Source organism: Oxyura jamaicensis, chromosome 19 (assembly GCF_011077185.1).
Source record: "Oxyura jamaicensis isolate SHBP4307 breed ruddy duck chromosome 19, BPBGC_Ojam_1.0, whole genome shotgun sequence".
Classification (NCBI taxonomy): Eukaryota; Metazoa; Chordata; class Aves; order Anseriformes; family Anatidae; genus Oxyura; species Oxyura jamaicensis.
The window spans coordinates 2141449-2165305 of NC_048911.1; the positions used below are offsets into that span (position 1 = coordinate 2141449).

The 23857-nt window shown below is 47.5% G+C and overlaps 1 protein-coding gene across 6 annotated transcripts in view; it reads right to left on the bottom strand.

Moving 5' to 3' along the window:
* AUTS2 (activator of transcription and developmental regulator AUTS2) overlaps window positions 1–23857 on the bottom strand; it is a 759649-nt gene that overhangs the window by 719954 nt on the left and 15838 nt on the right. Inside the window, exon 1 of one of the 6 annotated variants that reach the window (XM_035343093.1) lies at window positions 15046–15225. The exons of the other annotated variants lie outside the window; for them this stretch is intronic. Within the exon in view, the coding sequence (XP_035198984.1) occupies window positions 15046–15210 (165 nt within the window). The 5' untranslated portion in view covers window positions 15211–15225. Of the gene's footprint in view, window positions 1–15045; window positions 15226–23857 lie in introns of those variants that run through there. 6 annotated transcript variants of the gene reach the window in all.

Here is a 23857-nt window from a genome sequence, read left to right on the forward strand (position 1 = left end):
AGCACGGCTGAGCCATCCTCATGCCACGTGGACCCGCACCACGAGGAGCTGAGCCCCCTTCCCCACACCTCGCGGCAGGGCTCCCTGCTCAGGAGGGCTCTGCACTGCTTGCTGGCTCACGTGGGAGATCCAGTTTACCCGGCAGCAGTCTTTTTGATGATGATATTGCATTTTTTCTGCCAGAGGGATCCCAGAATAGCTTACAAATCACGCACACATCACTAGAGACCATGCTCACGCCGTAACAGCCAGCAGAGTGGGGACTCCGGTGCAGGGACCATGTCCAGGGTAGCAAAAAAGCCCCAGTGATGAAGCTATCTGGCAGCAGAAGCAGCATCACACCTCCTGTACACATCCTGCACTGCACAGCCAGCTGGATGCCATTTTGCTGATGCTCACACCTGACTGGTGCACCGATTCTGTGCAAGGCTCAGCAGAAAGCGCAACCCAGCACCAAAAATGAAATAAAACAGAGAGGCCAGCTTGACTCCGTGTCCTTGGAACTGAGAGCCTGCCAACAAGCTCTTTGTAAGTGCTAAATACCTTCTCTGTGTGTCACTTAGAAAAATACAGATGTGGCTCTTCTGCACTAAGACATTCTGGCAGAGCAGCTTTTTCCTTTTTTTTTTTTTTTTTTCCTTCCCCCCCCCCCCCTTTTTTTTAAGTGCTTTAAACATCCTACAAACACTGTTTAGGGAAGTCAGCAGGAGGTCAAATAGAAGCCTTGTGTCTCAGTGGATAACAATCCTTCTGTGAAATCTTTCCAGCAGGAATCGAGTCACTCTTACAACTCCCTCCCCACCTCTTTTTTTTATTTTATTTTATTTTAAAGGCATTCTAGCAAAGCTTGCTTTGAAGTTTAAACCTTCTGCAACAACACCACTTGCCAACAAGATAAAATATTTAGTGTTGCTATATACTAAAACCATATCTCTAACAATACCTTCCATGCCTGACATAGCACAAAAGTTAATTCAGCCAACAAAGCAATACTTGCATTTTGTGTCTTGAGAAGCAGCAATTTATCTTTTTCTGTATATATAAATTACACACACTATTGTGCCATTTAAGCCTAAAACCTCCTGTTGCTAAATAGAGAATAGAAAGATCTTTAAATACAGACAAAAAGATCAGAGCTACAGGGAGAGCTGCGACAAACGCGGGAGAACATCACTAGCCTGGAAAAACAAACGCAAAAATGACGATGCTCCCCAGCAAATCCGCCCTGCTCCAGTCCATGTGCATCCTCCATCTTGTTTGTTAGGTGTGGGTTTTTTTGGCAGCAGCCTCTTACTTCAGCAATAATGCCAGCAGTCCCAACGTGCTATTGCCCCAGTGTGCATGACTTCAGTGGCTTCAGAGAATCTGCAACCCGAAGCTGCGAAGTGCCAGTCCTACCACCGAGGCTACTCAAACACCGGGGGCTCCTTCCCAGCGGTACCCACATCCCACCCACACGACTAACAGGCCCCTGAGGGAAACCCGTCTCCAAAAGAGCACTTGTGAGGCATGCAAATGTACCCATCGGAACGTGCTAGCAGATGGGTTTCTTAAGCAGAACCACTTGCTTGTGTTTACACTACCTCTGCCATTTTCCCGTCTATTGTGCCTGGCACATAATATTTAACGATTGTGGCTGTCTCCCTCTGTTGGAGGGTCCCTGAACAGATTATGGCAAGCACTCAGCTACAGGGATTACCGACTTCAATGGGAAAAGAAAACACCTGCTGGAGAGGATAGGCCACGTCTGCCAGTGACAATGGCGTACACGCACCTTGCTGCAGCTACGTGGAACCCACCTCACACCTCCTGCACCCACTGCCCGGGGCCAGGCGCGTGGCAGCATGGTTCGCCCGGCCCCATTTCCAGTGAGGGGAGGGAAAGCTGCACCTCTGCAGACAGGCGTGCTCTTAGAGGAGGCAGGAATGGTGCAAGGGTGGAGGAGGAGATGGGAAACAAATTTTGCAATCTGACCTTTGGGGCTTGTTGTTGAAGAAAACAATGGAAGTGTTGCAATGGCCAAGTGCTATGTTGGCAAGGTTATTTCTTCTTGGGTTTGGCTCCACCATAGGTCTTGCCTTCCTTGGTGGGATCTTAAAAACAAGTTTAAAAGACCTAGTAACTACCTCCCCAACCAAAAGCACACCGGTTCTGTGCTTTTTTTTCTTTTTATAGACTGCTCTTCACCATGCACAGACACCACCTCAGTGTATCAAGTGCCACGTCCTCTCTCCCAGCTGAACTCCATGCATTTTACTCTTTCACATAAAATTAGCTCAAACAGCCCCGAAACGTCTGTCTTTTTGCATCTCTTCACCAGTACCTAGAGCTCCCCCAGCTCTCTCCAAGCAATTCAATCCCTCTCTCACATATGCTCAATGCTCATGCACATGATCATGCTGTCCCCCAGCAAAACAAGATGCTCAGGGCTCCCAAACCTAAAGAAAAGCGAACTAATTTAAAACAATCACATAAATGCATTCCCCTTTTACCTCTGCAGGATTCAAACAAGAACACTTTCAGTCTGAAATCAGCTCACAGCTCCTGAGAGCATCTCCATGGGTCTGTCTTGCCCCAGAAAGACGCTCCCTCACCTTGACAACACTTTGGATCCAATTTACCTTGGTGTCCTTGTGCTCCCCACATGGCACTACCTTACTTAAATACTGCCTTCAAGCTTCCTGTTCATCTTGCAAAGCTTCCCAACCAGTAGCTTTAAACACGTTTCACACCTCCTCTGGACTTCATGTCTCTCCCAGCACTGCCCAACATCGCGCCCTAGCAGCCTGACACGAGCAGACTCACAGGGCCCTACTGCAGCCTCTGCGCAGAGAGACACCATGACTCAGGGACCCTTTACAGTGTGAGGCAACCAAAGTCCAGACACTGCAAAATGAGGGTTACCTCCAGCATAAATGACTGCCCTTTATTGGTTTATTATTTTTAAAACAATAGCTTGTGTGTATACACCCGTACATACGTTACTTTAGAGGTGCAGGTAGGATTCTCATATCAGTGATTTGACTTTGCTCTTCTTTGAAATTAAGGGCATAATTCACCAGGTGCAAAATTTAGCGAGGAACAAGCATTTCAGAAAATTCACCCTCTGGTTTCACATTTAGAGTCATGCCGTAGCAAGAGTGTCGATCTTTATCTCACTTGTGCCTGATGCAATTCCACGGGCAGAAGCAGAAATACTGCTAATTTACTCCAGTGTAAATGATGGATTTGTCTTGAAGACATTAAGATCGATGGCACAGAATCAAGCCCTCCCAACTCTAGCCCAACACCAGGCAAGCAATGCCTGCTATAAGCTGGTCTAGGCAAGCATTTAAGCGTAGCTTCCACGCTATTGTTTCCTCCCAGTCTTGTGCAACTGCTGCTACATGTTTTTAAGAAACCTGGACTGGGGGATCTGACTGCTGACAGAGCAACCTGACGGGTAGGGCAAGATGACGGATTGTGCTGCCACGGGAGGCAGAGAAATGTGCCCATTTTATAGGAGATCAACATGTACACCCATCCCCAGGCCCCAGAAGTGTTGGTGCTGCCTGCACCGAGAGCACCCGTGAGCTGAGGAGCTGCCCGCATCCCCCCCAGCAGCCAGACCATGCGATAGAGACGCCGCTGCTAGCAAATGATCTATAAGAAGGAATCAAATAACAGTAATAAAAAAGCACTCCACCTGTGGGTGATCATACTTTTTAAGATGGATTAGCGAGAGCAAAATGACTGCTTATTTATAGAAAATAATGAATAGCCTAGTGCTTTTAGTTCAGAAAAGGACGCGGGGGAAAAAATGTACGTTGCTGCAGCAGATTTTTAAATAAACAGAAAACCTATTCCAATGTCATGTATCACGGCCAGGAATGAAGCAGTCCCGTGACTCTTACGAACATGACATATGGCAGCTCTTGGAAAGCACACCAGGAATATAAGCAAAGCAGGTAAAAGACTCAAACTGAGGGAAAGGAAGATGGAGAGAAAAAAACAGCTTGCTCAGCCTGACTCCACACCAATGCTCCACACCAGGATCTTGAAGTATTCTGGAAAAGGGAATGGAAATGCCTCTCTGAACTAAGTCTTGCACTGGGCTCTTTTTATCTCCTGCCTCTGGACTCTGGCCAGCTCACGTGCCCACACTAACACAGCCCAGCATTAGCACAGGAGCAAAAGGAGTCTGCCTAAAAGAAAGAGCAAAACTCTCCTTCTGGTTCCTAGGATCTATCAGTCAGACTTCAGTCAGGTCAACATTCAGAGCAGATTTCTGATTCTGGGTATTTTACCTATTATCAGACTCCTGAAGCATCTAAATCTTTAATGCATCCTTCCCCAGAATGTACAAGTGAGGCCGGGAAGGGCTGTTCATTTTACAGAGCAGCGCAGAGAAACCAAGGGATCAGGTTTCTTGGTCTAAATTCCCCTCCCGACACCACATGCTGCCTTTATTATACCTTGGCTCAAGACCTCCGGAGGTGCCTTGCATGAGGAGCCTATGGAGGAAGGAGGCAGCCCAGCTTCAGCTAGTCCTTACAGCGGGATCCCAGCTGGGCTGCAAGCCTCCCGACCGCTCCTATTACACAGCCCCCTTCACCAGAAAGGGATTACAGCAATCCCAGATATTTTACAAATGATGAAAAAAGGAGGGGAAAAAAAGTTGACATGGTCAAAATGTCAAAATACAGCAGGGATTTTAACCCCAACAATTAGAAAAGCAGTGTACCACCACAACAGTAAAAATGCCTCTTAGAGATTAAATCTGTAAGCTTAAATTTAATTTTACACCTCTCCATGGATTTCTTTATGCAGCAGGGAGATGCTGGCAAAGCAAGCATGACATTTTGCGAGGACCTTCGTGACAACGGGATTAGAAACACCCTGAGGGAAACACGGCATCACCATGGACACCTTTTTTTGCAGCAGTTCATACCGCTGCAGTGTAAGAGGAAAGGGGGGTAATCAGGACGTGATCCCACATTCATGGGGGGAAAAAGGTTTACGAGAAAACAGAACGCTTCCCTCTGGATTACCTTTCTTCCCAACCGCACCCACCGACAGATCAGTGCTGGGTGTTCATGCAAACGGTAAAGATCTCGCCCCAGCACCGTTGCCCCCAGTGGCACTAATTCGGGGACACACGAGATCCCACACCGAAGGGCTCACAGCTCACCTTGGTCCCTAAGAGAGAGCTGACTGGTGACAACCAGGAGCTTACTGAATTTCCAGCAACCCCAGCGTGTGGAGCCGTGGAGGCCACCACTTCGATGCCAACATTGCTTAACAAAAACTGTTTCAAAGACTTACAAATTCTTTTTAAATAACAACAACAAGAAAGCAGTTTCTTGCTTTTTCTGCTCTTGGAAGCCCCACCTGGACACACAGGACTTGCACAGCACTGACCAAAAATACCACGGCTCCTGACAGCTTGCTCCTGCACAAGGGTAAAAGTTAGAGGGAAGCTGAAACTCTGAGCTTTTAAGAAAGGAATCCAGCAGAGTGCACGCAAAGTTCCTTGGAGAACACAAACAGGAGCTGAATAATAAATAAAAATACACTATCAACACAATCGTTCCTGCGCACACCATTTTCAGAGTTTATGATGAAAGTACCAGAGAACCTTTATGGAAGGCCAGCACTGACTTGGCTTGAAAAGCACCTTAACAAACAAAGTGCGTTAAAAAACGCAGTGCTAAGACATGATCGAAACATGCATTACAGCTTGTGAAAGCCCTTTCCGAGAGAGCGTGCCTGCAGAGGACCGTGCAGAGCATTGATCTGTCTGTATTCCGGGTGCTTTTCGGTTGATGCCTGACCGTGGTTTACAAGGGCAAGCTCGTAGGTCTCTGTTGTTTATTTCTCTGCAGTCTTCTCCTTGTCACTGATAATAGTTTTCAAGCCATCCAGGCTCAGAGGATTCAAACTGAGGTTTTCCAAGGGTTAAAGGTCAAAGCAATAATGTGCTGACCAGGGTCAGAAATATTTATCCACACCAAAACGGTTCTGGATACTCAAATCGTTGAAAATCAGTCTTACGACAAGGCTCACGTTTGGATTTTCCTGGCACGGCACGGGTAGGGAGCAGACCCTGACCGGAAGGGAAAGGTCGCATCAACATCTGCCTGTCTCCCTTGCTGTACGCCGAATTTAATGGAGGTGTGGGTCCTGGGACGACATCCATGCACCCATCCCTGCTGCCTCCCCACCGCGGTGCTGGCTGCAGGGGACAAGAGATGCTCATTCCCCAGCCGAAGCCACCAGAGTTTCCACGGCACCCGCCAGGGTGATGGTCAGACACACTTCTTTGAACACCAAAGCCGGGACTGCCTCGGAGCCAAGGGTTACAACCTTCTGGACGGACAAATTCACTGACAAACACGCTGAGCACGAGCGCTTCTGCAGACCTGCAGGAAATCACAGCAGCGACTGGTGTTTTCTCCTCTCCCCCCACGCTGCTACCTGCGCTGCGTGTTTACTGGTAATGCCGCGGAGCACAAGCCCCCTAGACTTCAGTAAAGTATTTGCTCACTGTGAAATGGGAAAACATTGCTCTTGTTAAAAATTCCCATCAGACTGAAGCGGATCTGCTCCTCAGATAATATAATGACACCGAGGTCCCCAAGAGAGCCCCCTCCAAAGCTAATAAAGTGAAAACAAATCCAGTTACGTTAGGTTAATTTAAAGAACTTCTCTTTTTTTTTAAGCGTACATGGAGAGAAAATGGAAGAAACCTACTAAATTAATTCCAGCATTATAAATTTCATTTAGCAAGCGCAGCGCACACCACTGTGAGAGCAATAACAATATAGGAATCTTTTAAGCAGAGAGTGTAAATTATTTCAAGGGAGTGGTGAAGGAAGAAATGACAAATGTGCAGGAGAGAACCTGCTCCGATATTAATTAAAGTAGAAATCTGCTTTTTTTGTTTTCATTTGGCTTTGTTTACAAGGAACTGGAATTAACAGAGGCTCCAGACTCGAACAGCCAAACCCTTCCAAAGTGGGACAAGCCCTGCCCCAGAGGTGCCTGTTTCTCATCCCAGCATCAGGAGAGACCAGCGGGGATTCACACACCTATTCCATGCACTACACAACGCTGGCCAAACATGGGAGCATCTCCTTGCGGTCCCACATCCAGACCCTTGTGAGCCAGAAGCGAGCCAGACCTCTCCTGCAGGGACCACAGCTGGGGCCAACCCTGCTGCCCCGGGCTGGTGAGCACGTGGAGAACGGGGATGGATCCCAGAAGAGCCCCCAAAGGCATCAGCGAGCATCCAGACCGCTACCGCAGGGCGCTAGGATTCACTGCTGGCGTCTTCATGCACGGAGGCAGCAGAGAAGGCAGGAATGTTGCATTTCCCAAGCATGGCCTCCAGGTAATTCACACTGGAATTTCTTTTGTTTTTACAAGAACACGGATTTCTTCTCCTGTCCCTGAAGATACCGACACAAAACGCTCTCCTTTAAAGCAAATCCAGAGGGCACCGCGCTCCCCGCTACGGGACCTGCACCTCTGTCTCCCCTCATCACATGGAAGCGTAGCAGCAAGTTAATTAAAAGCAGGTAACACCAGCCATGGGTGTATCCAATTTAAAAAAAAATAAATAAGACAATGCAAGGAACAGCAAACTAATACACAAGCTTGACTCTTTTATATAATGCATCTGTCAAAATGCTTAAGTGTTTGCTTTGCTGTACAAGCAGGCAGTCACGATTGTGCAGATAGTCATAAAGCAGGGCAGTACTATAAAAATTAGGGATTTGCTTCATTGTCTCTACTGGTTTACAGTTACTAATTATGAGACTGCTAAGTGCCAAATGGTCAACAAGCAAATCTAATTGTTATTTAACTGCAGGCAGCCAGGCTGTACATGCACTCAAGGTACGCACACGCACATTTAGTGCACGGCTGCTTGCACGTGGAGCCAGGTCTGCAAGCGCAGAGCACACACCAGATCTCCTGCATCCCAGGAGCCAAAAGGACTCTCCTCCTCACCTGGGCTGCTCATTGCAGGGCTGGAAAGACTGCAAAGGTAACTGGTGCATGCCCCTCGAAACTTAACACTGCCATGGGGCCAGGTCATTCACTCAAAAGCCCCACGGGTGCAGGCGAATAAGGAGCATCACATTATTTCAGAGCAAAGCAGACCCACGTGCAGTGCTGCTGCTCTACGAGGCCAGCCACAAGGGATCAGAGGCTGGGACATTGCCACCATGCCTGTCACACTAGTGGATGGCTGTCAAACAGCCAGGCACTAAAACCAGGAGCAAGAGTAGGGAGAAGACGAAGCAAATTGCATGCCAATGGCTTCACTGCAAGCACAGGGCCCCTTCCTGCTGCAGCACCCAGTGAAATAACCAACCCCTTCCCCTGGCTGGGCACCGAGAGATGAAATAGGGCACCGTGCTCTCTCAAGTGGCTTCAGAGAACTGGGCACGGCCAGCAGCTGAGCAGTGGGTTCAGGGAGGGCTCAGTTCCATCCTTGCGCCGAGGCACATACGTTCCCCACAGAGGGCCAGTGAGCAGCCACCCCACCCTAGGGCTTGCTGGGTACCAAACCCAGGGCAGCCAACACAGGGAGCGCTGCTGCAGACCCACAGACCCACCCCAGGCCTGCATCAGGGAGGTAACACAGCCGTGCCCAAGCTGCAGCCACCCAGCGGTCAGTCACATCCCGACAGCTCCTCCACAAATGAGGAGGGACACGGGGCATCCGTGGGACCAAACAAAGCAATTCTCCCCAAGATGCACACACAGAACACAGCATGGTAAGGGAAAAACACTTCTGATTTTTATTCATTCACAATGAAGCTATCATCCCTGATGTGCAGATCCACTCTGTCAGCTCGGGAGTTACTCTCCATAGAGTAGGTCAGGTACAAGCACACGGCAGGGGCAGAACCCACGGAGCAGCCCCATGCTCCACCAGCACAGAAGGAAGCAAGGGGCTGCCCCACCAGCAGCAGTTGTCCCAGCAGAACCAGTCCTTCCCAAGTCCTCTGTGCCTGCTCAGGGATGCTGGATGTCACATCTCACGTCCCAGGACAGCAAGCTCAACAGGTTTAGTCTTCTGCAACCCACAACTCCCATGCTTGGGGCTGAGATAGTTTAAGGGCCACAATATCTCATCAGGCATCGTCATAGAGTAGGACATGAAGGCTCAGCTTTGTCTTCAGTGTAAGGAAAAGCAACTGTTTTCACCAACACCACGCCTATTTCATTTGGAAGGAGGAAAGCTTGAAACTGGGGTTTCTGGGGAGAATTCCTTTATTCCTGTTTTCTTGTAATTGCACTCTTACTGAACTCTCCTGGCGCACCACATTGCGATGCAGTCCACAGAGGTAGTCTATGACAGTTCACCTTAAAGGATTAGGTAACCACAAAGTATTATAGCAATGCAGTTTATGTAGACCTGGAATGTATTCTCCAACGAGATTAACCTATCTAATAGGATTTGGGAAGCTTTCGGTGCCATTAGGATGCCCTACACACACAAAAGGCTCCGCATGCTGTAACCATTTGATTTAATCTAATCAAGACCTCCAAGGTGCATTTTGTAATATGGAAATGACAAACATCCACTGACATCTCAACAGACAACTTTTACCCCAGTTCCATCCTGTACAAACAGGCAGATGCATATGAGGCTAATCTGCCGTTACAAGAGCCACTAATTATTAAAGCCTGGGTTTACAGCTGGTTATAGTCTAATCCTGCATGGTACGGAGCATTCCCCTAAGTGCTGCTGACGGGATGCCCATTGTCCCCACTTCCCTACATTTCACCTTATAAACCATTTTAAATGTCATCATTTGCCATTCTCTCTTAGGAGGACTCTTGGGCAGCCCCAGGGGCTAGGTGCTGTGCAGATCAGCAGTGCTAAGGATCAAAAAAAAAAATAAAGCCATTCGTATCCCAGTGTTCTTGCAGCACAAACACAGAACCAGAGGCAGCCACAGGCCAGCACGTAATGGGAAAGCGTGGCTGGGCAGGGAGCTGGAGGCAGCCACCCCACAGACAGCTCACTTGGTAAGCAAAAGTGAAGCTATAGATCACACCGGTGAGCGCGTACCCTCTGGAAGTGGGCAAGACCCCTATGAGGGACTAGCGTGAGCAAGAGCTGCCATCTGCTCAGGGGCTTTTAGCTGCTAACAAAAATGTTCTCTTTCTTCACCAGTTGTCAGAGATCCTCAATAGTTGTTCTTGAAATGGAGATGAAAACAAAGTCTTCTCGTGGGCTGGCGAGCATCCTTGGCTAACAGAGGAGAAGAGAAAGTGTCTAACATCTCCCCAAAGACCTACGTGCACCCACCAACCATCAACTGCCCACGCACAGCTCCCACCACGCAAAGAAATTATCTGCAAAAGTGGCTAAAGCAACATCTGGAGCACCCTGCTGAGCTGCTACCTCCCTACAAGGCCCCGTGAAACAGATCTTCAGGAATCAAGAGGTGGTGTTGAAGCAGTCCTGACCACACCTCAAGGTAAATCTGCTTACAGGTAACCTTGGCCGCTAGACATCCACCCACGTCATTTTAAGCACGCAAGGAGCAGCTCTAGCACCGATGGACTTTAATCAGAACTGGGCTGGCTCAGCAACGCTGCAAATCTCCTTAGTCCGCCTTTACATTTATTTTCAAGGACGAGATTAGGCATCTCTTCCTCGGTGATATTCATCAGAGGAAAGGAGTAACGATGAAAGCCTCTCGCAGCCTCTGGGCAGGATTTGCCTAACCCTGCAATTCAGCCCTCCCAGCAGAGCAGGGCTTGAGAGGTACAGGCATACCAGGAAACCATCGCAGCTGATCCTGCCTTACCCAGGTGTGAGGACTCCCAGAGCATCTTCTCACACAACTAACTTTGTTCTTAAATGAGCATTTTTCCCCCATTATTTTCCATTGTAAATAAGTCTTTTATCAGAACTGAGGCTAAAAAGCCCCATGTATGTCAGTGACAACTCAGAGACCCGGCGTTCCTCCAAGCCTTCGATCCTGCTGCTGGAGAAGTCCTGCTGCCAGCAGCCCGGCCCTCTTGGCTTGCCTGCACTGCAGAACAAATGCTATCGCTCATCCCATTGGGCTTGTGTGAAATCAGCCACGAGCAAAGCACTTGGTGTATTTCTGTTTTAGGGGCTGGCTCACGGACAGCAATTTGTGGTTGCAATCAGCTCGAGGAGGTTACAGAACCAGCCCTTCAGCAGCTACCAAAGCAGAGTCAAGATGGATGCAAGAAGCCAGGTGCTCAGCTCAGCAACACGAGGGAGCTTCATCGATTTCCAGGGCTTTATATTCAGGTAAAATGACCATAAGCTTCTGGCCTGGTGCATATTGCCAAATACCAGGTGTTCCCCAACCCCACCCCAAGGCACATGAGACAGCAACAAGCACTGGGCAAGTCAAGTGAAATTACCACTGGCACACACTAACAACTCCACATGCAAATCGACTGAATCATTCCAACTCTGCTCCCTGTTGCATTCATGGGAAACACCAGGTTTAACTCTGAAATTCCCTCAAAATGCTTGAATACTACTTTTTCTTTGTCTTAGATGAGAATTAAACCTGTGCTCAGGAAATTGCTTTGGGTGTAGGTTGGTGCTAACTCGGATTCATTTTGTTTTCCCCCAGCACAAGTTCTGTCACTGCCTGACCCCTTGGAGCCCCACGGGGCTGTGCCACAGGTGACCTGGAGTGAGCCACCTCGCACCCAGGGTGCCGGGCTGCCCTGCCCCACCGCAGGGCTCTCGGTTGTTTCATTTATGCTCCGCCAATACCATTAAGTCTTCAGGCAGAAAAGACCAAAGAAATGCAAATAGGTACGAGCTCTTTCACATTGCAGCAGACTAATACTCTTTTTTCCTTGGTGTTTGTATACCAACAGCAGCACACACACAGATACATACATGTGTATATAGGTTATGCACTGGTTGCTTCGGGCTTTCTTCTTTCCTTATTCCAGGGAGCTGCACTGGCTTTGAGGGGATGGGGAGAGAACCAGCACTGAGCCCACATTTTGGTGGAGACAGATGCAAACTCCTCCACCTGCCCTTTGGCCACAAATTAAAAGCCAGCCTGAAGCAGTCCCTAACACTTACACAGACAAAAATTAACCTGTTGCTGAATCCTGTATCAAACCCAGCTGCTGCTTTAAAAAAAAAAAAAAAAAAAAACTTACACTACACAGCTCTGTCAATGACTGCAGGAGCACCAAGCACAAGCACAGCACTCCAGGAAACAATCCTTGAAAATTACCGAGAACAGGAGTAAACAGAACGGCTGATCCACCACTCGTTTAGACCTTAAAAACCTTTTTTCTTCCGAGCTCAGACTTCTGCATCAACTTCGCAAACCCTGCTCTTTAACAAAGCTGACACTAAAAAAAAGGGAAGCTATATCTGATCTCATCAGCCATTCTGTCTTTAAAGCATTTGACTACAATCCGCACCAGACATACTTAGCAAACTTTAAAATACAGCCTCTCAACATTGTTACAATTAAGTCACTCTGAAATGTCATGAAAGGCAATCTAGTCCCATTAAAATCTTCACACTCTCATTAAAAAAGCACTTACAGACTCGAAAATGTTCCTAATACATTATTTAAAGACACAAGATGTACAGTGACTAAAAACCTTGTACAGAAAGGGAATAGCAACAGTCTGCTTTAAAAAAAAGCCCATGTGTGCGTGTGCGTGCAAATTTGTGTCATAATTAGGTAATTGGGAAACTGCAGGTAGAAGGCACTGTGTAATATATTGGCTTTGTCTCTTTTTTTTTTCCTTCATTCTTTTTCATTAGAGAAAGAGGGAGAAGGGTCCTTTCTTTCCAGGGAAGTAAAAAAGCCCATACCAGGCTGCGTATGAGTTATCTCGGTGCCAAAGCCACCTCTTGTCCTGTAAGGGCCAGCGACAGCCTACACCTCCAACACCCAGCAAAGAAGGGGTCACTCACAGCTACACCTGCAAGGACCAGGGTGACAGGAACAACAACCAACGAGCTCATGCTATAACCAAGTCACTGTCCTCCTACAAACCCTGTATCTTTTTTGATGTTAACAGCAGATGAAGGTATAAAATTTGCATCTTTATTGAGCCCGCTGCTAGATGAACTGTGCTCCTCCAGGGCCCCAGAGCAATGAAACAACAACGTATGCTTCTTCCAGTGAAGGCTCTCAGTTCTCCTTGTACCTCGCCTCATTTAAATACTTTGATTTTAATAAGGTTTCTGCAATTTAGACCAGTGTAAGAGGGGAATCAGGCTGCAGAGAGGCATCGAGGCTACAGAAAAGGAAAAGAAATATCATTTAAATGAGTTGGAAGAACAAGAAAATCTGAACAAGATGGATAATTGCCAGAGAGCTCCCTGTTTTCAGCCACAGCAGGAGAAAGCCTTCCATTTCAGTAACGTGACAATTTGTGGTGAGGGAGACAAAGAACACCACTGCTTGCTTGCAGAAAACCAGTGGCAGGCTCTCTGAAATTCCTCACGTCCTAAAGAAGCTTTCAACCAGACAAAACCAAAACTATACAGAATTCAGTCCAATGCAGCTTCACAGACCACCGTTCTTCCCTCCTTGGTGGTGTGGCTCGGGAAGAGCAGGAGGGCTCAAGGCCAGCGTGCCGTATGCTGTCACCCACCGTCTCCTCAGAAAGGCAAGCACTCCACCACCAGCCCCTGCTGACAGGCTACGGAAGGCCAAAGCAAGCTCAGCGCATAACGAGGCTACTCAGAGGAATCAGACACCTGCAGAAGTTGCCACTCAGGATTCCCCAAGCTCTGCTCTTCAGCAGCCTTCATCCAGGTTTCTTCCACAAATTCTTCCTGCAGATTTCTGAAGCCACAGCAGCTTTTCGCATGCACCCCACAGCGATGTGCTCCACAGCTCACTGCCGCTCACAGAAGAAATATCTCCTCCTGCCTGCACTGAGCCTCCTCACTTCTCTGCCAGCACCAGGTCTCGTATGAAGAAGCGCTTGAACAGTCACTCTCCATCTACCTTACTCATGCCTGTATCAGTGCTCATCACATTCCTGCTTAATCATCCCTTTCCTTCACCGAAGAACCCTTCTCTGTTCACCCAGCCCTTCCACTGGAGGTATTCTCCCTCTGACCACCCTCCCCGCAGCCCATCGCTGTACCTCTTGCGGTGCAGGGGCGCAACATTTAAAACACAGCAATCCATGCAGGTGTGCACTGACTTAACAATGTTTCGTTCTCTATTTCCGCTCAATGATGCCCGATGCTCCGTGAATGCTGCAAATGCTCTTGAGCCCTGGTGTTTCCCTAGGACTGTCCTCAGGGGAAGGAAGGGGAAAGGGCCGTGGGGAAGATGTGCATCAGGGCAGGGAATGCCCTTCCTCTGCCTGCAGCACTCAGGGGGATGGAGCAAGGCAGGGGGCACACATCCCTGCGGGACCCTTGGGCACCCCGGGGTACGACACTGGTGCCGAAGCACTAAGAGGCAGCATAATGATTTGTTACTCGGCATCTGCAACAGGCTCAAGGGACATCCCAAAACTGGGTGACTGCTGGCACTAAGTGTCTGGCTCAGGATGCAAACCTCAGAACTAAAAAGAAGAAGAAGAATCAGCTAAAGAGTGTCCTAACAATAACAACAACATTCAGCTTTACATGCCCTCAAGATGAAGCTATGAAAGTGAAGATGAAACTACGGGAATGAGTTGAAAATTGGAAAAAAAAAAAAGCTAGGAGGAAAGTAGATGAAAGAGAAGCAGGAGCATCTTTTACATATGCCAAAAGACCTGAAATTATGTCATTTTAACTGAATACACTTCAGCTTTCAGGAAAATCAGTCACGATGACTAGAAGCTTCAAGTCACAGGCAGCACTGTTGCTTCTAAATTGAGCTCTCGTAAGCTCCACATCTGCACCTTGCAAAATCTGTTCCAGCTCTGAAATACACTCCCAGACCCCTCCTGACCAGAGGTCCCCAGTTAAAGGAAGAGCAGGGTCCCGTTGTGACACGGCCATTACTCACCACTGACCCTGTCCATAGCACTGACTGCTTTTCACTTATGAAATGACCGTACCTGAACTTGGGCCTCTAGAAGCACAAGCCTCTTACAGCTCTTAATCCATGAATAGGACCGTGCAAGGTTCACACAACCATCGTCCCCTGAAAGTAAAAGACGGGCTCCTGACTTTGTACAAGATTCATCTTTCAACAGCCTCCTTCTCAGCTGTGCTCCTCCCATCCCCACAAGCCCATCCTCCCGCTGTCTGATCTGCTCCATTCTTTTTCTTAGTAGACCTTAATGCTTCATGCAAATAGAAAAATGTTACAGGGCATAAAATAGATAAGAACTCTCCGGGCATATTTTATTACAGTGCTTTATCATTTAATGCACAATATAGGGATGTATTATGAAATACCACGCACCCCTGAAGGCACGATGTTCTATTTCAGTAGGATGCAACAGCTTCCCCAGGAGGACAGCTGATTCCAGTAATTTCCAAAAATACAAAAGTAAAAGCTAGTCCCCATTAAAAACGTGCTGCTGCGAGCAGAACACCACTTTCAGTAGTCAGTGAGAACGCAGGGAACTAACACGAGCGATTCCTCACGTGGCTCGGGAACCTAAACTTGTTTCTCCAAACAAAAAGGCACGGGTTGGCAAACATGCGGCTGTTTCTGTTCCTCCCCTACACCCAGCCCTGTGGGATTCCCACGGCTCCAAGCTGAACGTTTTTAAACCACCTCTGAAGCCCAGGAGGGGTCTGGCTAACTGAGGCAAGGACTGCCCCATCAGCACATGAAGAGGAGCGCGTGGACTGCGTCCATCGACAAACGGCATGCCTTTCTGCATGCTGTCATCTCTGCGGCAGCTCACACACTGGCTTGGGTGCAATTTAAAGTACACTTTAAAAATATTAAATAGCTAACAGACACTGTCAAAGGAACAGGGACTTTCTGCTTTCTGAGCTGTGCAATCATTTGCATTGGTTGCATCTTGCGTATTTTAGGACAAAGTTACAGAACTTCCAGCAATCCCATCAACCATAGTGCAGAGGAAAAAAGCCTACTAGATGAGTCAGTAACGGTTGGTCTCATCCCATACCCCATCTCCCAACACGTCTTGTTTCCTTTCTGCTCCTCCATACCATAATCCCAAGAACATTCATCTTTTGTGCCAGGAGAGGACAAAGCAGGCCACCTATAGCAGGAGACAGCCTTCAGCCTCTGCCAAAGACAACCTTAAATTGTTCTGCTGTCTGAACAGGCCACTGCAATCAGGCTTGAATAAAGACACACAAAAGAAATAACACCATAAATAAAGAAAACAGCAAAAAAACAAGGAGATGCTACCTGAGCTGGCTGCAAACAAGCTAGGCATGGAAACACCTGATGTCCCACTGCCTTGGGTGGTGTTCCCACAGCACTGCTGCCCCTCCTTGCCACACAGCCCCACGACAGCCCCAGTCCCCCTGCAAAGACCTCATCTGGCCACGGGCACAGCAGCCCCCTCCTGCACTCCCTGGTCTGGGGGCTGTGTTCTAAGCCAGGGAATCCCTACAAAATCTCAGCTGAGAGCCCAGACAGTAATACATGTTTTTTTCTAGCACTTATGTGATCTGTTTGTTATTATTATTTTTTAAATCTCTTCAATTCTAAGCCTCCAGACGGCCTCCCCTCCCTGCTGCCCTTTGCTGGGCAGTAAGCACGCACACAGGGCCACTCCTCGCCCCACCGCCCTGGAGATGTGGAGATGTCTCTGTGCTGAGGATCCATCCACATGTCCTCACGCCCGGGGACACTCTGCTGGGGCAAAAGCAGCAACTAAAGCAAACACGGGAAAGCCCAGGACTGAAGAAGTCAGGAAGAAAGGCTCCAACAGATCAGCTCTGATTGCATCACAAATAATTTCTTGATATGTACTTCTCAATCTCACATGCTTCTAAGACATTGCTTTGTGAACAAGTCACTCCTCCAGGAAAGCAGGGTCAGGCGAGCATCCCACCCCATCAGCATGCCCCCCAAGAGCAGGGCTGGCTGGCTGGGGCAGCCATCCTGTCCGACAGGCAGATATCTGCCTGGGCTGGTGCCATGGGAGAGCCTGCTTCACAGCAAAACAATTGCTCATAAAAATTCCATTTAAGTTGCTATAACTTAACATTGTCCAAATGAAAACCCAGGGGCTATGACTGAACCTCGGGTGACTCTATTGAGTTGAAGGGCATTTTATTTTGTCTTTCTTTTTCTTTCTTTTTTTTTTTTTTAAATATTCATTGATCTGAGCAAACATAATAATCACCATCTGTTGTGAACACAGATGGAATGGAAAAAAAACAGGAGGGTCGCATGCCTGGCTGGTGTAAACCAGCATAATTCCTCTGACCCCAGCACATCCACTAACACTCAGGTAAAGCGTTTCATGCAATTTGTCTGAAACTGATCACAGCATTAAAAATGCACCTTTAGCCAGAAGGGTTTGGGTTTGGTTTCTTTTTTTGGTGCAGGGCTGCTTTTTGTTTCCTTTTGTTCTAATGCTCTTGTACACTAAGTGGAAAAGGATCTCAGATCTTGACATCCCACTTCACTAGAAAGATGTCACACGCAGCAACATCCGTGCCTCCGCCTGCCGAGTCAGGCAGTCAAGCACCTCCTCAGCCCCCTCCATTACCGGAATGAGACGCTGAATAAATTCCCTCAGCTCCTACAGAGGGTAAAACCAACAAAACACAAGCAGGAATGTTTAATGACTCAGTGCAACAGAAAATAAATGACTTTAAAAACACAAGTGCTTTTTGGAAAAGCAAGCTCTCCCCCAGTGGAGAAGGAGCTGATGCTGCCTGCGTCTTTCACCACTGCAGGTGCCATCACCACCAAGAGTGGGGCCAGCCCCACACCTCCACTGAGGCTGGGCAGGAGGCAATGCCCTAAGGCCTTGAGACTCCCTTGGTTCCCAGGGTCCTCCCTGAAGCCTGGGGATCACAAGGGACTCTGTCTGCTCTGGTTTATTTTTGCAAACACACCAGGTATGGGCAGCTGCAGACAAGGTGGGCACACATTCACCCCAAATCCCAACAGCCCTGATCCGTAGGCACAGCCCTACTGGAGACATGCACCACCACACCTCTGCACCAGTCAAGTGGGCAAATGGGTTTTGAAGAAAGAAAAGTCTGTCCCCACACATCCCTTTCTGCTCAGCATCTTGCAGGACGCTTAGAAAACACAAGTCCCACACACCTCAGCGTCAAGGCTGGCAGTTTAGTGCGATAGGAGAGATAGGAGAGGTTGGGTGCAGGCATCAGGATCAGCTCTGGCAGCCCTGAACACAACCTGAGCAAGACACAAGCAGAAGCTGCAGCAGCTCCGTGCTGAGCTGTGTGCTGTGTTCCAATGGCTTGGCACAGCTCAGAAAACCCATCCCAATGCAAAACACTGTGGTATAGCTGAAAAACACAGGAAACAAGCTGCAGAATTACAGATGAGGATTTTCCCACATAGGCATTCAATGGCCAGAGATTAGTAAAATCTGGATATTTGCTTTAAAGGAAAAAAAAAAAAAAAAATACATGCACACCACCACTTGTATCCTCCCAGTTGATACCCTACTTTCACTCCCATTCTGACACAACTTCTGCAGCCAGAATATTAACAGCACTGGAGAACAGAACAGACCACCTGAAGTCTGGGATGAGACTCTTCAAATGGTAAGAGGAATTGATTTTGAGCAATAGAGGGATTTTCACTGGCTTTGGATGAATTTTTATGGGTTCTGGTGAAAGCCGCCGCTGAAATGATGCTGGACCTCAAGTGGCAGGGGCTGTCTGCTATCACTGGAGCAGGAAACAAACTGTAGGAAAACTCAGATGTGATGTAGGATGAATAGCAATTGGTTTCTATCTCTGGTGATTTCTGAATGCATTATTGCACTCGTTTTAAAGCATATCACGCCGATCTCAAACCTTCATGTTGTCACGGGTTTCCTGGACAAGCAGGATTATTTTGGTCTTAATCCTTTGCTAGATTTAGCAGTGCCTCAGATGCTGAAACTCTGCACAAAAGCCAATCTCACTGATTTCTCCACCTGACTTTCCTTGGTTCCACCTACAAGGACTGACAGGTATTTACTTATAAGACCCTGGCATCATTCAGCCCATGGCAATTGACATTATTTTGCAAAAAAAAAAAAGTACTAAGCGCATGCAATTGTCCCAAAACACTGTTCACATTGCAGTTGTCAAGCTAAGGGAGGTTGTATTGTACACCTATTATATACATTTTTCATGGATAACCCTAAGCCCGAGTCTTTTGCAGTCCTCTGGGAGCCTTCTCACTGATGAGGTGGATCTGGCTGTAAAAGGCAGAGTGACCTAAAATCTGAGGCTTAGAGTGTTGCATAATCTTTGAAATTAAAAAATAATTATTACAAATTGAATTTCCAAATAAACTAAAATCTCAAGGGAAGAGTCTCAGTCCAGTATTTGGGAGCCTTTAGCCATGTTTCCTGCTAACATTTAAGGGAGCTGGAAGGCTAAATCCCATCTCTCGAACAAGAGCATGGCCTTTTGGTTTCCCATCCCTAAGGGATTAAGAATGGGGAAGTCAGTTATTTACATGTACACTGGAAAACTGTATTGCCAGATAACAAAGGAAAAATTAAGTAAATATTAATGCCCTCAACCTTACCCTGCAAAATCAAGTGAATGGACAAGCAAAGCAACCATCAACACAAATCATTCAATATTTTCACTTGTCATACAGATTCTGTAACTTTACAATTGAAGACTCTGGGCATACTGCTGTACCACAAGGGCCAGATTTTTTTTTTTTCTTTAGATTTAAGCTTGCCATCTTGATGCTTTCACATAGCATCAAGGACCTAGCAGCATGTACAACATCAGCAACAGCCATCACTTGGGATATTGCCTGATTTTACACCTGGTAGGTCAGGTCATTGTATGGCATCCACAGCAGGGGTTTCCCTACCTGTCTAAATAAAACAAAAGCCAAACTTCACACCTGCGGAGTATTGCAGCCTGGGGCTTTGAGTTGATTTTGGGTAAGGGAAGATTTTGCTTATTTGCTCTCTGTCCTGCAGAGCAAGGCCAGAGGAACCAGCAGTGGTTTGCCTACTCTGTGCACCATGAAAACAAAAATCCCCAGTGGACTTGAAACTCAGCCATGTTTATGTCTCTGTATAGCCCCAAAGCATTAACTTTATCCTGTGCAAAAGATGATTGCAAAGGCAAAATTCAGTTCAAGCTCTGTGCTTGACAGAGCACCAGGCATAAATAGAAGATACAGACAAACCAGGGAGAAACGGAGCTGACCCATCCTTCGCTCTCTGCAAACCCTGACTCCATCTGTGGCTCTCAAGGCAGCATGTTGCTTGCTTTATCAGCAGCAACTCTACCTAACCCAGGGCACCACCTAGGTAATAGGTAACTCACCTTATTTGAGAGGCTCTGAAACCTCCCCCTCCACATCCATGGGCTCAGCCAGGCCCGGGGGAGCCACCGGACTGTTTGCATCAGTGCAAGGCACATGGTAGAACTGCACAAAAGTCAAAAATGAGACTATGTACACACACAGACACGCAGGGAAAATTGCTATCAATTATGCTAGTTAATTATACATTATAATAGAATTAGAGTAAACCCTCCTCATTATCTCCCGGTTCAGAACCTGCTCACAGCAAGCTGACCACATGCTGCACTAATGCCAGTAGCCCTCGCATTAACCTCTATCTTCGCCTTGCAGCTTCACTGTTTGCTATGCTTATTGGGCTTGCTTTGACCTTGCTCCTAGCTGACCTTTTACTGAATTCCAGCATTTGCAGCAGTCCAGGGGACTGGCTCATCTCCCACGCCTTGCTACCACACTGCACCTCTCGAGGAGGCAAGGCCTGGGATCCCATGCCTTGTCCTCTCTGCCCAGAGAGCCTGTGACATTACAGAGACAGCTTACAACTGCTGCTCTGTGTTCGGTTATTAAGAGGAAGTCCTGAGGGACGTTTCATTATTATTATTATGACTATTTTACACCGAGGCTGTCAAACAGGGATAATTGCACACATGCCTGCAAGCAGCAGCACCAAGGGCCCTGCACCTCTCGCTCAGAGGGCCAGAGCAGCTGGGACACCGAGCCCCACAAACCAGCCTGCATCCCCAGCACGGCATAAAGCAGAATAAAGGAGGTTTTTTATGGCTGCAATTTGCTGCTGTAACACTGCTGGATATTCAGAGCAATGGTGTTTGGCCGGTGTGGGAACACGAGCTGCCACCAGTGACCCATCTTTAAACATCTCTGACAGGCTCTGACTGCAGACGTGCGCTGTGGGGATGGACCCATCTTCATGCGCAGCAGGGAGCTGACCCGCATAATGTTTGCTTCACAAAGTAAACATGGTTTGTCTTCTTCTAAAAAAAAAGAATAGAGAAAAAAATACAGAAAAGACTCCAGAATAAAGTTCTCCTTTAAAGGATTTAAGGGATAAGCCCATCCATCAGCTGCTGAGGACTGAGTACCTCCAAAGAGGGTAAAGTCCCAAGCACCACACAACAGATTTGACACAGCACTGCAGCAAAGATGATAATTTGGATTCCCAGGAGCACAGCTCAATAGCATTTCCTCCTTTTCCACAGCAGTAATAACGCAAAGCCACATGCAGCACCTTACTTGTCCTGCTGTGTGCTCCCAGCAAGTCCCTATCTACTCTAGGCCTCAGAGGTGAAAACTGAAAACCACATCTGGGAGGGAAGGTCAAGAAGTAGATTTGGCTGGTTGGGTCATGTCAGGAAAAAGGAAAAAAGTTCATAAGAGCATTGATCATGCTAAACTCACAAATAAGGGCATGGAAATACCTGCTTCACAAGAACTTCATCATACGCACAGGCCCATAGTATTTGAGAGCGCTCCGCCACAGTCACTGAGAGGTGGCGACGGCATCAGCTGAGGCCAAGACACCCCAACCACCACAGAAATAGGTGACCTGTAGTAAATAACCAGGTGTCACAAGGGCCACGTGCTCTCTGCCCACAGAACAGGTATAAAATCCATTCACAGAGGCTTGTGGTCCACCAGGACTGAGTGCTGACCCTGGGGCCTCTCCACCAGCCCCCAAAGACACAGAGGCAAGGGGTAGAGGCAGCCCCACTCCTGTACACGCACACAGCCTCAGGGAAACACTGCGATGCCAGGGAGAGAGCATTTTTACCCTGACCCTTCCTCCTCTGAGATACAAAGCTTCAACAACTCAATGTTTAAGGATCATCTATGAAAGTCACAAATAGCTATATTTTAAAAAATTGCTTTAACATTTTAAAACCTCAAATGCCATTCAAAGTAACTGCAGTCAGCCTGAAAAGATGCTATTTTGCAGTTTGCAGATGTCCAACAGAAGAAGACCTGGGCATGGTTTACATCTCACTTCCACACAGCTGCCCTTCGGCCCTGCAATGGAAACTGGGTGCTCTAAGCCCAAGCAAAACAAAGACTTCTCACTTCAGCTTCAGGGAACTGAGAGCCCTAAGACGACCAGGGGGCCCGAGGAAGAGCTTCTGGGAGATGGGCAAACAAGCCACATCCACCTTGTATTGGAGCACAAGGCACAAACTGAGCCCCGTCACTGCCCAAAGAGCAGAGGACCTGCTGCTATGTCCCACAGAGATGCTCTCCTGCTGCTCCGATCACTAACTCCTTCCTAGAAATGAGATCAGATGGCCTTTAAAGAGGGTTCACAGCACTTCACCCCAAATACGCAGAGCAAGGGAAAGCAGCGTGAGCAGGCCAGCCTGTCAGGTACTAGGATGCGATGCTCTTTTCATATATTCCAGGCTTTGAAAAGGCTTTTTACGCATTAGACCCACCCCTTTTTTAATACTGTGAGGACTAAACTGCACTTATGGGGGAAAGAAGCATAAAAAAGGTAATAAACATTTAATGATCCAATAATTGGTTATATCCGAGTAATCACTGTTCAGTAATTAACTCCCATTCCTGCTTGCTCATTTCATATTTTCCGTACCCTTTGATAGGTTCTTGTGACTATCAGCATTCCTTAGAAATCCTTACACTGAGGCCTTTTGATGAAGCTAAGAAGCAACGATAACATTAATCACTCCACACGTCCCAGTGGCTTTCAGATTCAGACCGGGCCCTTCCTCTTTGCACATCACTTCACATTCCTCCTCAGCTGTCTTTAGCACAGCCCCTTGGCCACTGGACTTGAGGTTTTCTCATGTTACGGGGAAAAAAAAAAAATGAATTTGCTCTAAGCACTCAGTGCCAAAGGGTTAGTGGGAAAACACAACAACATAAAATCACATCTTGAAAAATAAAAAAAATAATTGCATTGCATTATTATGGAAGAATACAGAGAACAGCTGGCTTGTTGGTGGTATGTAAAATTAGAATTAAACTCGGGTTTGTGTCGCTTCCAACTAATTACCCACAGTAATCAATAGAAGATAAAAACTTCGGGCTGCTGCTTCAGCCTTGTAGATCCAGTCCTCTCTAACCCTCAGCAACGCAGAGCAGCGGGAGAGTGGAGCACACTGGCACGGCTTTATTTCAAGCACAGCAATCGCATCACTGCTTAGGAAAGAGGACGAGGTGTCTCCTCACCAGAGTGCCCAGAAGACCAGTCCTACCCAGGGGGCACCTCCACAACCCCGCTCCCAAATCTAGCCAATAGTGGCAAGAATTTTAGAGGAAGCTCATAACAGAAGGTGGATTCGTTTGTGGTCTTTAAATATGAAAAAAATACATGATGGTATTTACATCTCTAGAAAAACAGCTCTAAATTTTTCCAAGAAAAACAACGTCTTCTGTTTTGTCAAAAGCAGAAAGATTATTGCTTGAAAAACAAAAAGCTAAATTCAAGTTACTTTCTT